The following is a 17,222-nucleotide window of genomic DNA, read 5'->3' on the forward strand; positions in this document are numbered from 1 at the left end:
ATCTTTTCCCCCCTTTTCTTCTTCACACTGGATAATTTCTAGTATCTATTTTCAAATCACTACTTCTTTTCATCATCTCCATTATTCAATGTAGCCTCGTCAATAAATTTTTAAAAAATATTTTTTCAGATAGAAATTTCTATTTTTAAATATTTTTCCTCTCAAAAAAGGAAAAGTCATAAATACTTCTTATTTCTACAAAAATAGAGGCAATAGATGCCTCTATTTTTGTTTATTGTGAGCACATTTTCATTTGTATCATTGAGCATTATTGTAATAGCTGTTTTTGGCTAATAGTCTAAGCATCTAGATCATCTCAGGTGTGGCTTCAGCTCCTGAAAATTGATCTCATTTTCCTGGTTCTTCACATATTAAGTAACAGTTTGACTCATGAACAAAAACTAACTTTTCTTTTTCTTTTGAATTATTTCAAAAAATAGTTTGTTTTTCTGAAGTTATTTGTTTAGAGAGAGTTCCTTCTAATGGAATTTGTCTGTTGGGAGATCTTACAACATGCAGGAAAATATACATACATCCCTTGAATTACTATTTGAATGACTATTGAATTACTTTTGGACCATCTGTGATATCAAGCAATTGCATTCAATTCATAAGAAGAAAAATACAATGAAAGGACAAGGAATGAATTATGAAAGAGTTTCTTTTAACTTTGCTTTTAATATTTTCAAGGCCTGTGGGTGTCCACTTGTGCTGTTTCTTCTTTATGCACTGTTTCCCGAAGGACACAGACCCCATTGCCTAAAAATGTTACAAAAACTGTATGCATAGTAAATGTTCTGGTTACATATTCTCTTATTTTAAAATGACTTTTATAATTGAGATAGTTTTATAGATCCATCTCAGATTCCTATTAACTCCTTTCAGAAAATTTTCTGTAAACTTTTCCTAGTTGTATGGAGCAGTTTCTCAATGTATGGTCTGATAGAGAGCTATTATAAGTATCTACTCACTGGCAGAGTTGTGAATGGAACATAAACTTCTAACATTTCCAGTCTCATTTCCTAGATTCATTGGTTTTATTTGTCTTAACAGATTGCAACAATGGAAGTCTTAGTTAACCATGATGCCTGACAAAGAAAATACAGACTAAATAGTAGTTTTTAAAAAGTGTCTTTCATAGCCCGTTCTTATCTGATTTTACTGAAACCGACTATGTAATTACAAAGGAACTAAGCCATACTATACAAACACAACTCAGTAAGAGAGGAAAGTATCTAGTGCTTTCCTTTAATACTATCCCCCTCCCACCATTTTGGAAATAGCCTTATGGAGCTGAGGGTCACCCCATGTGCCCTCTTGGAATTCTCAGTTTTTCTCTTCCTTGCTTCAGCTGCTGTATTTTGTATGCCACAAATTCTTGGAGGGAAATATATGTTTTACATGTTTCCTACTAGCTTCATGTTATATAAAAAAATGAAAATATAATTAAGGGTTCGTGTTCTACACGTGCTTTACTTTGTCATTACCTGAAAACAAGCTTTACCTCTGGAGTATGGATAATAATTTGACATTTAGTCAGATGCTTTAAATCTAAAAACATTTGTAGCAATTTTTCTTATTTATTTTTTACAGTCTGTAACTGTAACAGTGACAAATTCTGACACGGCAAATGACACTATCAACATGTTACTAACAATGCTGGGAATAACCGTAAGTTGCCTACAAACTATTTTTAGTTTACCAACCAACTTTGACTTTTGAGATTTGTGTCTGTGTGTATGTGTGTGTATGTGTGTGTTGTGCACCTCCCATCATAAGACAGCTGATTATTGTAGATAACATAGTCATATTTTGTCCTTCCAACTTTAAAAATTGAAAGCAGCAGAGCTATAGTATTAGCTTATAAATGAGTGCTATTCTTATATTCCCATTTTAAATTTTCTGCAAATTCAAAGTCATAGCCTAAAATTGGGCTATAATTTGAGAATGCTAATAACAACATGCAGTTTATTCTTTATATTTTTAATACAGACAATAAAAATGTTTCTAAATTTCTTTTTTGTTGTTGTTGTTTCTAAATTTCTAAATATTTCCTCCTCTATTGGACTCTTCTTTCTGTGTTTTCAATTCTGATACGTCCCCATCCCTATTGACCCTAGTTATCACACAAGGAAGAACTCAATCTGTTTAATGAATCCTAAATTACATGTTCTGTTGTACCTTTTGACATAAAGACTACATGGCTACAAGCTACCTCCTTTTGATGCAGATCCTGAGGATGAAGCAGCTCATATCCTTTAGGAACTGGTAAAGACAAAGACAAGTTCTGAATAAGACCATGGATCTGGGGCATTTGTACATAGCACTTTCATCGTGTTTTGGCTTTAACTCTCTGTTCTTTACCTTTTGATGGTGCTCGTGTGAGTTGCTGATATCTTTTTATGAAAGAGAAATAAATTTGAGGATGAGGTTTTATAAGGGAAAAGAGAAGGACAGTGATAGATGGAGAGAACCAAAGGGAGCACTTGGAAAGCACAGCTTCTTATCCAAAATCCTCTGTAAATGTGACGTGACATAATCATAAGATTGTTTGTAAATTCTATCTGACCCAATGGTATAATAAAGCCCTTTAAAACTTCAGAGCAACTAGAATTTGGCAGAAGAGATCAATGATTTCTGTACAAACAACATTTAATAATACATCCAAAATAAAATTGAATTTATATGTACTGACTAAAGCACATCTTTACATACATTTCTACCCTGTATGATATATAAACCCCAAGTAAGAATTAAATCCTGGAAAAGAGAGTGAGTGGTTTGAGAGATGAAGGTGGGGAGATTGATTAATGATTTAACTCATTTTATTTCACGTTTGTGATTTTCTTTGCTTAAAGTGATCAATGTCACTAGGCAAAGAATTTCTATTTTAATGAAGAACTGGGGTTATTTGGCTTTATGTATACCTGATTTAAAGGATTCCAGCATGGCATTTCCAAACCCTACCCTACCTTATTAGCTCTTACTTCTTATTTGCAACACAATCTTGAGCAGATTTAGCTGTGTGTGTGTGTTTGTGTGTGTGTGTGTATCTGTGTCTGTGCCCATCCAAACCTGTGACATTCCTTCATAAGGTGAAGGCCATGATTTTTAATCAAGAGTCAAGGGCACATGGTAACTATTACCAATAATTCCATTTCAAACATTTTTTGTTTTAGTCTCCTGGAAGACTCTTTAAAATAGTTCAGCAATCTTTATAATTTACAATTGGGATTTCCGGTACTACTGGGCAATAATTCTGCTGGGAGTAATCGTTTTCTGCATCTGACATGTTGTCTAGAGTCCTCATCCTTTCTCTCCCTAAAGTGGGGTTTGCCTGCCCCAAAGCCAGTGGCTGACTTCCATCCACTATCTCCTCAAGGTCTCTTGGGCATTTGTCTCCTTTTGCTCAGGGCTGCTGAGCTATTGATGCCTCTCAAGTTACTTTGCTCAGGATTAGTCATAGCAGAGTATATGGCTCTCTGGACAACATGCATCTCTGGGCAGGGACATTTGGAGACAAAAGCCAACACTACCCAAGGAGTCTAGAGACAGCAGAAGAGAGGACTCTGAGATGAGACTTTTACTCCATAGTAAAGGGACACAAATCTCATTTCTTATGCCATGGATCACCCACAAAGTGAGGGGCTGGCTGTACTGTGGTTTCCCGGTCTTTATCAAAAATTACAAGAATCTGGGACAGTCTATTGGAAGCTGTGAGGGGAACTAGTTAACAAGTACTATAGCTACCTCCATGGACCAAATGCCATTTATCCTGGCCCCAATTCTTTCTTTTTGGAAATACAGATATGCTAAGGAAATGTGTTCTTCAAGTACTGTGAAAGATTTGTTTTGACACCTAGTTCTTTTTGTTTCCAAGGGCTCTGAGAAAGACTTCCAGCTGTGGGTGAGTTCTGGCAAGGAAAAACTTCCACTAATTGGTAAGTGTCAGGGAAAATCTAAGATGGGATTGATTGGGTTCAAAATTGTAACTCTAAGATTCAAAGTAATGGTTGTTCTTTCTTAAGCTTCAAAATCCTTAAAAGTGAAAATCACATGCTATATTCACTCACATGTTTATTAAATAATTATCAGGTACTGTTTCCCAGGCATTGATAACATCTCTTCATTCAGCAGCTATGGTTTAGTGAGGGAGAGAAATGTAAATTTTTGTTTCTACTTCTTGTTACCTGACAAACAGAGCTGTCTTGAAAAAGTGTGATTATTTACTATTTACTTACTTATTTTCTCACTTAGGTATGAAAGCAAAATGGATTGGAATTTTTTCCCATACATTTATTTTTCATATTTCAATCTTGAATTCTAGTTCCTAACTACTAAGAAGCCTCTATTTTGTGAGAATCCTCTAAAATCCAGTTATGTACCTGAATCCAGGTACAGATATGTATTTAACACCCCTGCCCTGTGCCCAGTTTTCTCTGCATCATAAAGAAAATGAGATAATCACATTTAAACTCTAGTCTTCACTGATGAAATCGCCTGCACTTTGCTGTTTCTCAGGTTTTTTCCATCACTGTTCTTAAGGTTATTGATAAACAGATTGCACCTCTTCTAAAATAGTTATTAGCACAAGTTCTCTGAAAAAAAATCTTTGGATTAGCAAAATTGTTTAGTGTTTCCAGTAATGGAAGGATTTTAAAAAAAGAAAAAGAAGACAGGGTCGGTAGCAGACCTTGAAGTATAGTAATGGATGGTAATGGTGACAATAATCTCTTCTAGAAATCTTAAAGCATTCCTTCTTACATGAAATTCTTTATCCTTTTAATAAACCTGTGAAGCTATAACTCTTTTTCAAATAATCTGGAAATCTAAACAACCAATTTCCTTTTTTAAAAAAAAACAACCAATTTCTTTCTGCAAAATATATATTCCCAGTCTTAGACTATAGAGTCACAAAGCTCATCACTGAGATCAAAATCCCCCAGTACCACTTCCTGTTTTGAATTAATGTTGACATCTTTGTAAAAGTTGGACAGGGGCAGCCCTGGTGGCTCAGCGGTTCAGCACTGCCTTCAGCCCAGGGTGTGATCCTGGAGAGCTGGGATCGACTCCCACATTGGGCTCCCTGCATGGAGCCTGCTTCTTCCTCTGCCTGTGTCTCTGCCTCTTTCTCTCTCTCTGTTTCTCATGAATAAATAAATAAAATCTAAAAGAATGGTTAGCAGTAAAAAGGAAAAAAGCTAAATACTTATATATGTTTTAATAAAGTACATTAATTTAGATAAAAATGATGTAGATGATAACTTTTTAGACTTTGAATAGCTTCACACACGAACGCAGCTCTAAGGAATCTGAAGAGCCTGTTGTTCATGATGATCCATTACAGCATTCAAAATGCATTTTTTTAACATACTCTCAATTCTCAATTGTGGATTAACTCCTGGTTATCTTGGTTTGGTTGTATTGCTGTCATAGAAGCTTCTTTTTCCTTAATGGAGGGAAGTCCCTGTGATTCTTGCAAACATTGCATTTATGATGGATGAAAAGAACAGCAAAAGCTCCTTTAGGTACATTCAATAATAAATCTGAAATGACAGAATGAGAATTTTCATTCTATTCTTAAAAAACGAAATCCATATCATTGCATAGGGTCTTTGAGAATTCTCTAGAGAGGAAAAACAATTTAAAGCATAAAAGAGCAAAACAAATCACTTGGCAGGCAATTCTGGATGGCTCTGGGTGTGGTTTTCTATTCTCTAACCATCGTTTTACAGTTTGCTTCTGGGTTTCCCACTCTGCACACCCTTCCTTCTGATCATTGCCTGGCAGGACACCCATAGAGGGAGGGCAGCAGTGGGAGGGAACCATAAAGCATAAGGGCAACACATCCCACTACTCTCGAGTAGCTCTGGCTGGAGAATTGACAAAAGGAAATGAAAAAAAAAAATCTGTTCGACTGACATTCTGTTGGAGAGAATAGTGAAGATAGCAATTCTTTATATATATACTCCAAATATTTAAAAATTTATTAACCAGGGATCCCTGGGTGGAGCAGCGGTTTGGTGCCTGCCTTTGGCCCAGGGCGCGATCCTGGAGACCCGGGATCGAATCCCATGTCGGGCTCCCGGTGCATGGGGCCTGCTTCTCCCTCTGCCTGTGTCTCTGCCTCTCTCTCTCTCTCTGTGTGTGACTATCATAAATAAATAAAAATTTAAAAATTTAAAAAAAATAAAAAAATAAAAATTTATTAACCAAAAAATAAAAATAAATAAAAAATAAAAAATATAAACCACCAATGCTTATTAATATATTCACTCTGATAAGTTTGTGTGTGGACAAGCATTTCAAAGAATGAATGTAAGGCTCGACGGGGTCAAGTAATTTGCCTAAGATGTATAGATCTAGTTAGTGTCAAGGCACAAACTAGAAAACCTTAAACATTCTCAGATAGAAACACAGCAAAAGTCGGCATTGTTTAATGCACTCATGAATATATGTATTTCATGTAACATGCTTTAAATTGTTTTCTCTTCTTAAAATCTTTCCCTTGGGCACACGCTTTCTGTAAGGTGTTCCCACAAGGGTGCATATGATGCTCACTCAGGAGGCACAGCCTTCTTTATCTAGAAGTCCCAGAAAAATACCAACATATACAAATAGGGTGATGCTTACACGCGTGGTAAGGTAGGTTTGATGACAGCCATCACCATCAGCCTAAATATTCAGGTTTCTTTCCATACAGGACATGAACATCCCTATGGAATTAAAATGAGCCATCTTCCATCTACTAAACCTCTGCCAAAGGAAGCAGAGGACTCCGTCTCTCCTTCCCCAACTCAGGAGTCCCTCCTTCTGGAGCAGAAGATCACAGACGTGCAAATCCATTTCATACTGAAGCCCAGGCACCCAGCCCAGAACAAGCAAGAGAGAGGTGAGCCACTTGCCTTTCTTCAAGTGCCTTCCCTTGGCTCATGTCTCCATGCTTAAACACAATTCAGACACACAGTTTATTCTTTCTGGGTGAGCTTATTGTCATCAATGAGGAGGAACAGTATAGGAAAGAATGCAAACACTACCCAAAATCAAGCTTAGAAAAATTCAAAAGTCTGACATCAAGACCCAACTCATTTCTATGAAGGTTGTTTTCTTGTTTTAAATCTTTTGGGAAGACCATTAACTCCTGTCTTTCTCTATATCCCCAGAGCACTTTCAAGGCTGCCCTGAGCCATGCCTTGTGCTGAGTAGTATATCATATATTTAGTTTAACGAATTGTAGGCAGCATCATTTATGTTAAAGTTGAGCAAACTGAAGCTTTAAAATGCTAAGCTTCCTCAGTGGCAGGACCAGGATGCTTCTGGTGCAGGGCTGGCACCCACATGAGTGGAGGTGGTGATGCACTCACTACATCCCAGAAAAGCCAAGTGGCCGGGTGTTCAAGGTTATTTGGTGAAATGTTCCTCATTTGTTTCTCCTTCGACAACTTGGCTCATCTGCTGACTCTTAAAGAAATCAGTTATTTAAGCAATGTTAAGGTATCTTCAAAGGGAAACATTCACAGCTGAGCACTAGAAACTTTGAACTCAGCTTCTCACTGCTGGTCACCTTTTCTTTGGAAAGCTCTTCCTTCATAGGGAATGTTGAGTAATTAAAAATCATCTCTGGAAACTGGTGCATATGCATTCATAACCTCTATAAATGCATTCATAACCTCTCATTGTTTTGCTTTTCTATGATTTCTTTCAAGCCTTGTACTTGTGTGTAGGTGTATATTTACATATATGTTTGAGTGTGTGTGTGAGGAAGTGTGTTTCCACACTTCATTGTGGTTTAGTCTCTTTTCAGTAAATGTTCAACCTATTTAACCGAAAACATCATCTCTGGGTGGGTTGGTGGGGTATGACAAGAAAACACAGCCACCAGAGGGCCAGCATGTAATGACAACATCCCAAGGACCCTGACTGCAGCAAGTCATCCTTGAAGATGGCCCAGAGCAGAGGAACATGGAAGTAGGGCTCAGGCAGATTGTGTCCTGAGGAGCAGATCCTTTGGATGGTAGAACTTGAGCACTCAGAAAGCCAAAGAGGAAATCTGAGGCTGAGGGGAGACTGGCTGTGAAAGCAGAGGATTACCACACTCAGCCGATTTGCATACCAAATCCTTCTAGCTTTTAAAATCAGATCTGACACCTGAACCCACTGATCACTCCAGTAGAAAACACATCTACAGGGGATCCCTGGGTGGCGCAGCGGTTTGGCACCTGCCTTTGGCCCAGGGCACGATCCTGGAGACCCGGGATTGAATCCCACGTCGGGCTTCCAGTGCATGGAGCCTGCTTATCTCTCTGCCTCCCTCCCTCTCTCTGTATGACTATCATAAATAAATTTAAAAAAAAAAGAAAACACATCTGCAGGTTCAGTGCCTCCTGATGCAGTGTAACCGGCAGTAACTGATGGCACAGGAAATACTGACCTTCAATCTGATCAAGTCCCAAAGTTTAACCATCAGTCTGAAGGATATGGGTAAGAACTTATCAACACCATGAGGATGCAGTTAGCCAACATCAGAACGAGGAGAGTTCTACAAATAAATGACTCAGTTTCCCTCTTCTAGCCACTACAATGAACACACTGTATAATGACAATGGTGAAAATAATGCTAAGTGAATTAAAATACACTAATCTCCCTTCTTCCTTAGATTCAGGCCAGAAGACCATGAAAAGCACTGTTTTCAGAGACTGGGCCTTTTGGTGGTGCGCTGGCACTTGCCAGAAAAACCACTGCAGAGTTGCACCATCTGCAAAACCACGACAACTCTTTGGGGTTTCCCTCACAGATATCTGTGATAAGGACAACTTGCCCTTCCCAATACTGGTAGGTCTCAGTTAGGTCTTTTATTACCTTCCTGAGGAGAGGGACCTCGGAGAAGCCAAGTGTTCTCATGCAAACCAACCCTCAAATGGAGAAATCATTAGACAGACCCTGGCTTTGGCTGAGAAGCTTTGCTAGTGTCATTTGATTTACCTACTGCAGAGTCATTTGGCCAATACAACAGAACGACGTTTTGTCCATTCCACTTGTTTCCACAGAGACCCTTGTAGGCCTGTTCAGATCAGTCAAAATGGACTCTGTGTGCATGAATCATCTTCACATTCTGCTATTGTCTTCCTGAACTCACAGTAGTCTCAGGTCTCCTTCAACTGAGTCTACTTAATCTAACAACTGAGAACACCTTACCTAAGCATAAAGACTCATCCTGAGGCATATATGAATCTGCTAATTCTAAAAGAGCATGTTAAATGACAGCCACAGCGTTTGGTCTGTGTTATCTCAAATCGGTGTACTGAATTGTCAGTGTGGAAATTTACTGAGTACCCAGTACCTCTGCAACCCTGCACTGGATTTGGGAATGTTATCCTAGGTGTGAAAAAATTTACCATGTTAGTTACATGCTTGCTACTACCCCAGTCCTTGCATCACAGCAATTTTAGGGGGTAGCTAGAACTATTATCCTCCACACTTTACAAATGAATTAGCTTTCAATATAGTTCGCATGTGCCCCAGGTCACACAAATGATCAGAATGATAATAGGTTTCCGATCCCTTGGTCTATCAGACTCCAGCCCTTATTATCTTTCTACACTGCAGGGAGACAACATGAAGATAGAGCAAAAGACAGTGAAAGACTCATGAAAGAAATGTAATCAGATAATAAGAGAGCATTAGAGGTTTTGTTTGTTTTTTTTTTTTTTTAAGAGGAAGGGAAATAGAGATAGTAGGAATGGAGGATACAAACACTTAAAGAGGAATCAACAAATGGGAAATGAGTATGGCAAAAAGATTTGAAAACATGGGGAAGGGCATCTATGTAAGGGAATAAGGAGCCAAGACTGGTAAAGTAGGAGACAGGCGAGGATTCCACAAAGGCCTAGAAACACAGAAGTTTGATTTAAAAGGGTAAATTCAATGAAAAAATCTGATTTAAATAAGTGATTACAAAGTTTCAGTGTATGTAAGGTGGATTTTGGGTAAAACTATAGAGAGACATTGACTAAAGAATCTAAATTGACTTTAGTCTTCCAGCTCTAAAACCGTAAACCATCTGATAGCCTAGCTCTTTCAAAAAGGAAGCAAGCTTTTGCTCTGGGCTTGGGATATGAAATGCCATATACTCTTCTTTTTTTCCTACAGGATATGCTTTCCGTGATCAATCGGAAAGGACCACTCCTGGAAGGCATCTTCAGAAAATCAACCTGTATAAATTCATGCAGAAACCTAAAAGAGAAACTAAATTCTGGGGACAGAGTTAACTGTTATAGCAAATCTGTTCATGTGGTAGCATGTGTTTTAAAGGTGGGGAAAGTTCTAGCTTTACCACACATGGGTAACTGAAGCTGTGATTGGTGTCTTTCATTACGATTGCCCAGGAACCAACATAGGCATCACTGATTAAGAACTTGTCAAACTGGAAAACACTTCCTGAAATCAAATTTAAGGAAGCTACTGTAGGAGTTAAAAGCCCCATACATTAGAAATACTTTCTGTTTTCACCACGAACAGCCTACCTGAGGACTCCATGCAAAATACTAATACTAATATGACTACTAGTAATAATAATAAATTTCAAAATATACACTGACACATACATAATATTTACCAAAGCAAACATCCTGCTTTGGATGACATCCTCACCACGCTCCTAATGAAGACAGTTTCCAAAAGAAAAATCATATGAAAAATTTGAGAATAGGTAGGGAATTTCACAATAGTAAGCAAATGTTTATGAGGAATACAAAAGGAATACAAAAGGAATACAAAAAGGCTCAGTGAGGTGACCAATCATTCTTAACCATCACTGTCTCCTGTTTCTTGATGCCTTTTACTTTATAACTCATGAAGGAAGGATTTTGCCATTTGTGTCTCCTTTCACCACATCCTAGGCATCCTTCAGTTAATATTTGTGATGTCTAGCCCACCATCCAAGGTTATAATGACATGTTAACCAGCTCTTGCTACATGCCAGTTTGGATAAATCGAACTTTTGGAGTAGGTGCAACAGACAAAAGTAGTTTGGAATTCTGGAAAGTCAAGAGATCGATTCAAGAACTAGATTAATTTGGAAATTATACAGCTACATCACAGATATCCTGTTCTATTGCTAAACCGTAATGGAGAAAGACGTGAGAACTAGAATAGAGAATTTAATCCATCGACCTTGGCACTTGCTAACAGTTCTCAACAAAACTAAGTTAAGGCAGTAATGATGACACTCTTAGAATCAAGGTCATATTTGGTCCTTCCTTGTCACATTTGGTCTTTTCTTGTCCCCCATTTCTGTTCAACTATATGAAAGATACCAATAGTCCCTGACCACTACTACACTGGACTACAGTAAAACACACCAGTAAATATATATATAGGCATCAAGAGACAGGGGAAAGAATGATGATACATTAGGTACTCAAATAGCATGATAAGTGTTGCCCTCTTGAAGGTGCACACATGGAATTGATGTTTCTAGCAAGACTTAGTAGGATCCTTTCTATTTCCGTGTTATAGGCACAGACTAGGAAGATGGTGACCACGTGTGCATAGAGTTCTTAGACATTTCTGAAGCTTTCCCTACCTAAAGTTGACTAATCTTTGTAGAGAATCAGACTCTGCAACCTTGGCCTGAATAGTATCATGTCAAACTATCTGGAGAATTGGTCTACACTAGAAATGAATATGTCCTCAGGACCATCATGAGTTTGCCATTAGACTCTCTACTTTTGTACAGTACAGGAAAGGAAGAATGAAGCGATTATGAGAGTAGCTTTTGTAGTAGTTTGCAGAAAAGCACACAAAAGTGTCATATGATAGAAGGGAGCTTTGTCCTCATTTACACTGAAACCTAGGCTCTGCTTAGATGCTTTCATTTTTGTTGGAGAAAATCCACACACCTGCTTTTCACGTGCAAGTCAATAGAGAATCAGAGCAGAGTTCCATGTGGGTCACAGTTTGGGTATCTATGACGTAAGTAGAGACTGAACTGAAGTTTGCAACTGTTTTCTCTGTAATATTTCCAATATCTATATTGTATATGTGAGTGCATCTGTGTGTATTTTTCTTTTATCCACATAAGGATTTTCTTGAAAATATCGAAGGAAGTTTACTTTCATCCAAACTCTATGAAAAATGGCTTGGTGTTCTTAACGAAGTGACTGAGAAGGAAAAAATAAATGCAGCCCAGAGGTAATGATGCAATAATTACTCTACTCTGGTCATGGCTCAGAAATACAGCCAATATACTATTAGGAAAATATTGGCTTCCTTCTTGCCACTTTGACCACTAAAATAACATTCAATGCCAAATAGTTTCGATTCTTCTCACCAATGGAGGCCAGTTTCAGAATACAAGCATGCCTTATGGCTATTATTATACTTCTCCTGACCTTATTAACATTGACTCCTTAGTCATTGTACAACTTCTGAATATATGAAACTGGTAGACAAAAGTCAGTGGCCTGAGAGATGCCAGTGCATCAACAGCCAGTGGCATAACCTAAAGTTTGTCAAACATTTAACCAGAGAGGGTTAGCTCAGAAATTGAATTTGGTAAAACATTTTTGTGTACGTTCATGCCTGGAACTCTGCTACAGCAGGTTGTATACTAGACCTAGAAAGATGTTCTCTGCTCTCCGTCTTTATACTTCCAACTGCTAAGTGCAATGACTTGCCTTATTCAAAAGTGCATCTTTCTGACTTTAGGCTTCTAACACAGCTGCCAAAAGCGAATGTTGTTCTCTTGCGATACCTTTTCGGTGTGTTATACAACATTGAGCAACAATCCTCATCCAATCAGATGACAGCTTATGATTTATCAGTGTGTATAGCCCCAAGCATTCTTTGTCCACCTAATACCTGCAGCTTGGAATTGGAAGACAACTTCATTAAAAAGGTAGAGAGATCTCTCATATGTGTCCCCTGGGGTTTAGAATCCATGCTTTGAGTCTGAAATGTGTAGTAGTAATTGCGAAGGATCAGTTCTGAAAAGTGCACATCTTCATAGGCTTTCTTGGAATGGCAGAGTTTGCTATCCTTCTCTGGTGGAATATGGGAAGGGGTGTTGTTAAAGTGGGAAACGCAGAGCAGTTGAGTCGCTTCTTTCCCATCCAGGAGATTCAATACTAGACTGACTAAACAAAAGAGAGAGAAGAGTGATGTAATATGATAAAAAAGACCTGGGCTCCGGAGTTTGACAAGCCAAGGTTCAACTCTCAGCCTGATCCTGGAGGGGGGAGCTTGTAACCTTGGGCAAAGCCATGGCTTCCTCATGACACAATGGTAACAAGACCCAGCTCCTGTGGTCATTACTGGCACATCCTAGGTGATTCAGTCACTATGAGCGCCCATGGCTCCAAACACATTGGCTTTGCTCTGCAAGTTGTGGCTCATTTAGAATAATACTTGGCTACTCTTTTGCCTCTGCTACATCAGACAGAAACTAGTGAGATATTGCAGAACATCCTAATGAAGCCACAGATTCCTAATAAGATGACAGCTTTTCCCCAAGCTCATGCCGAGAGCCAGCATTAAGCAAAGCAAGACATGAGAAGGGACTGTGGTTAGACAGACAGACATGTTTTCCCCCAGCCCTGTGAGTTTTTACTCAAAAAAAAAGAAAAGAAAAGAAAAGAAAACATCAAAAAAAAAATCCACAAGAATATTCATTTTCCAAAAACTATTCTTCCCTATTTAAGAAATGGATTTCATAGGACTCTGTCTATGCTTTATACATTTTAATCAGATATGATACTAAGTTACAATCCAATATTTTCTGGAAGCAAAATTTTACAAAATACGTAAACTTTTAGAAGGTACCTTACTTTGAAAACTATCCTAGTTTTAAAGATGTAACCTTTGGTATCACAATGTTAGGTATTAAATTAGGCGACAAATTAGGACTTTAGTCCACTGACTAGTAATATTTTAAAATCTGTACCCAAAGTACAACGGAAAGTATTACTCTTTCTTATTTTATTAGAGAATTGGGTTTCTATATATTTTTATCAACTCTGAATTTTTCATAGAAGTCTTTCACATTTTTGGTTAGATCCAAGGTCTATAAACAAAATGTGACTTATAACTCTTCCATATGAAAAAGAGCACCCCATTGTGTTCTTTTTGCATTACAGGCTTCTCTTGTACAGTTTTTGATTGAAAATTGCCTCAAGATATTTGGAGAAGACATCACTTCTCTCTTGGGAGAGAATTCAAAGAGTTGTCATAACAATGAGAAGGCTGCAGGTACTGTGAATAGTTTAATAGGCTTTAGGGAGACACAGACAGCAAGGTTGCCAGGGGTCATGGCAGATACTTAGCCCTGTTCTGGAGCCCAGAGCATCCCCAGGGCAATGATACCCATCTGCTCCTTCTTCTGAAGACTGGCTAGCAGGTCAAGGGAGGTTTCACACTGTTGGAGACCCAAGAAAGCATAGAAACTTCCAGATGTTTCTGGCAGTATTAGGAGATAGCATGGTATGATACAGTGTTTGGGAATTTTTTTAACACAATTTTAAATGGATCCCACATCTATATTATATGATATATGTAGTTAAACATATAATGCATAATTATTTTTTTCTACTTATAATATATAAATGTGCTCTGGTTGAAACCAGAGCATGGGACTTTTATTCCTGCTCCATCCTCTTTTTGATCAGTGGCTCTTGAGGCACCACAGGATTCCAGTGCTCTTTAAAATGAGTTGAAAGGAAAAACAATGAGTTGAAAGGAACCAGCATCATTGAGAGAAAAGGACTTGACTTGATGTCAATCATCTCTCCAGAGTACAAATTCCAGTGTCCCCATTTATCAGCTATACAACCTTTGGCCAATTACTAGCTTGGTATCACTCTATTCATGCCTAACATGTGGATAAAAGTAATGTCTAAATCTTAGAAATGTTGTCAAGATTCAATAAGATAAGGGATGTAAAAACATTTCTAAAAAGCAAATATTAGAACTAGGAGAAGTTCCCCTGAGACTAGTGCGAGTATTATTGGAGCCTAGCTAATCACAGCTCACTGGCAACACCCCATTTTTTGTAAAACGGAGTTTAGATTCAGAACCTGGAGACACACATCATCAATCCCTCCATACTTTTGACATGTCTTCGTTTTACGACATATACCTCATTGTGTTGAGGGAAGCTTTTGGACAATCCGTGTCATCAGGAATTAAGATGAGTCTAGTGCCATGTCTGAGAATATGCTGGTGCAAGACAAGTGTTTGTTTTTCATGTCCTCAGTGACAGAAAAACAAACTGTTGAATCCAAGCCAGTGAGAGTGATAGTGATTTCCAAAAGAGCACAACTGCAGAATGCTACCAAGTCCCCATGTGGTCCATCCACCTACATGTCTACAGTTTAGTAAGTCACTGAAGACTGGAATCTCCATAATGACCCTTGACACTTCCTCTTTATCTCTTTTTCCAATGAATGAGAAATGAACCCCTTCCAAGACCCAGCTATTTCCATTTAAAGTTTTTTCCTTGGTCCCATATATTTATATTGAGGAAATCTTCCTACAAATTATCTCCTCTTTCTTCAATGCCTATCATATCCTATGACATACTTTTTGAATTGTATTGTACTGTGTTGTATACTTTTATATGGATAATAAAAATCATTCCATAACTCAGTAGTTTACACAACCAATTCTTTGGTTATGATTCACATAACACTTCAGTGGAGACTCATCTGTGCAGTTCTGGTCTCAGACTGGATGTGAAAGCAGAGGATTTCCAAACTCAGCCTGATTTGGATACCAAATCCTTCTAGCTTTTAAAATCAGATCTGACAGCTGAACCCACTGTTCACTCCAGTAGAAAACAAACATCTACAGGTTCAGTGCCTCCTGTTGCATTGCAAAGACAGTAACTGATGGCACAGGAAATACTGACTTTCAATCTGATCAAGTTCCAAGGTTTAACCATCAGTCTGAAGGATATGGGCAAGAACTCAACAATGCCATGAGGATGCTGTTAGCCAACATCAGAACATGGAGAGTTCTACACAACAAATGACTCAGTTTCCCTCTTCTAACCCTGCAATGAACACACTGTATAATGGCAATCGTGAAAATAAGGCTAAGTGAATTAAAACACACTAATCTCCTTTCTTCCTTAGATTCAGTCCAGAACACCTTGAAAAGCACTTCTTTTAGAGACTCGGCCTTTTGCCAGCACATTGGCACTTCCCAGTACAACCAGTACACAGCTCTACTGTCTGCAAAACCAGGACAGCTCTTTGGAGTTTCCCTTATGGATATCTTTGATAAGGACATCATGCCCTTACCAATACTGGTAGGTCTCAGTTAGGTCTTTTATTGCCTTCCTGAGGAGAGGGACCTCGGAGAGGCCAAGTGTTCTCATGCAAACCAACCCTCAAGTGGAGAAATCATTAGACAGTCCCTGGCTTTGGCTGAGAAGCTTTGCTAGTGTCATTTGATTTACCTACTGCAGAGTCATTTGGCCAATACAACAGAACGACGTTTTGTCCATTCCACTTGTTTCCACAGAGACCCTTGTAGGCCTTGTTCAGATCAGTCAAAATGGACTCTGTGTGCATGAATCATCTTCACATTCTGCTATTGTCTTCCTGAACTCACAGTAGTCTCAGGTCTCCTTCAACTGAGTCTACTTAATCTAACAACTGAAAATATCTTACCTAAGCATAAAGACTCATCCTGAGGCATATATGAATCTGCTAATTCTAAAAGAGGATGTTAAATGACAGCCACAGAGTTTGGCCTGTGTTATCTCAAATCAGTGTAATGAATTGTCAGTGTGGAAATTTACTGAGTACCCATTACCTCTGCAACCCTGCACTGGATTTGGGAATGTTATCCTAGGTGTGAAGAAATTAACCATGTTAGTTACATGCTTGCTACTTCCCCAGTCCTTGCATCACAGCAATTTTAGGGGAAGCTGGAACTATCATCCTCCACACTTTACAAATGAATTTGAAAGCTTTCAGTACAGTTCGCATTTGCCCCAGGTCACACAATAGATCAGAAGCATAATAATAGGTTTCCGATCCCTTGGTCTATCAGACTCCAGCCATATTATCTTTCTACACTGCAGGGAGAGAACATGAAGATAGAGCAAAAGACAGTGAAAGACTCATGAAGGAAATGTAATCAGATAATAAGAAGAGAGCATTTGAGCTTTTTTTTTTTTTAAAGAGGAAGAGAAATAGAGATAGTAGGAATGGAGGAT

At 38.3% G+C, this 17,222-nt stretch overlaps 1 protein-coding gene across 11 annotated transcripts in view; it reads left to right on the forward strand.

The window, feature by feature from the left end:
* LOC140611749 (uncharacterized) overlaps positions 1 to 17,222 on the forward strand; it is a 93,381-nt gene that overhangs the window by 42,997 nt on the left and 33,162 nt on the right. For all 11 annotated transcript variants that reach the window (XM_072788584.1, XM_072788581.1, XM_072788586.1 and 8 more), the window contains 9 exons: positions 1,594 to 1,671; positions 3,881 to 3,941; positions 6,704 to 6,892; positions 8,658 to 8,833; positions 10,151 to 10,312; positions 12,084 to 12,193; positions 12,710 to 12,899; positions 14,137 to 14,248; positions 16,132 to 16,307. In XM_072788584.1, the coding sequence (XP_072644685.1) occupies positions 1,594 to 1,671; positions 3,881 to 3,941; positions 6,704 to 6,892; positions 8,658 to 8,833; positions 10,151 to 10,312; positions 12,084 to 12,193; positions 12,710 to 12,899; positions 14,137 to 14,248; positions 16,132 to 16,307 (1,254 nt within the window). The remainder of the gene's footprint in view (positions 1 to 1,593; positions 1,672 to 3,880; positions 3,942 to 6,703; positions 6,893 to 8,657; positions 8,834 to 10,150; positions 10,313 to 12,083; positions 12,194 to 12,709; positions 12,900 to 14,136; positions 14,249 to 16,131; positions 16,308 to 17,222) is intronic.

Source organism: Canis lupus, chromosome 20 (assembly GCF_048164855.1).
Source record: "Canis lupus baileyi chromosome 20, mCanLup2.hap1, whole genome shotgun sequence".
NCBI lineage: Eukaryota > Metazoa > Chordata > Mammalia > Carnivora > Canidae > Canis > Canis lupus.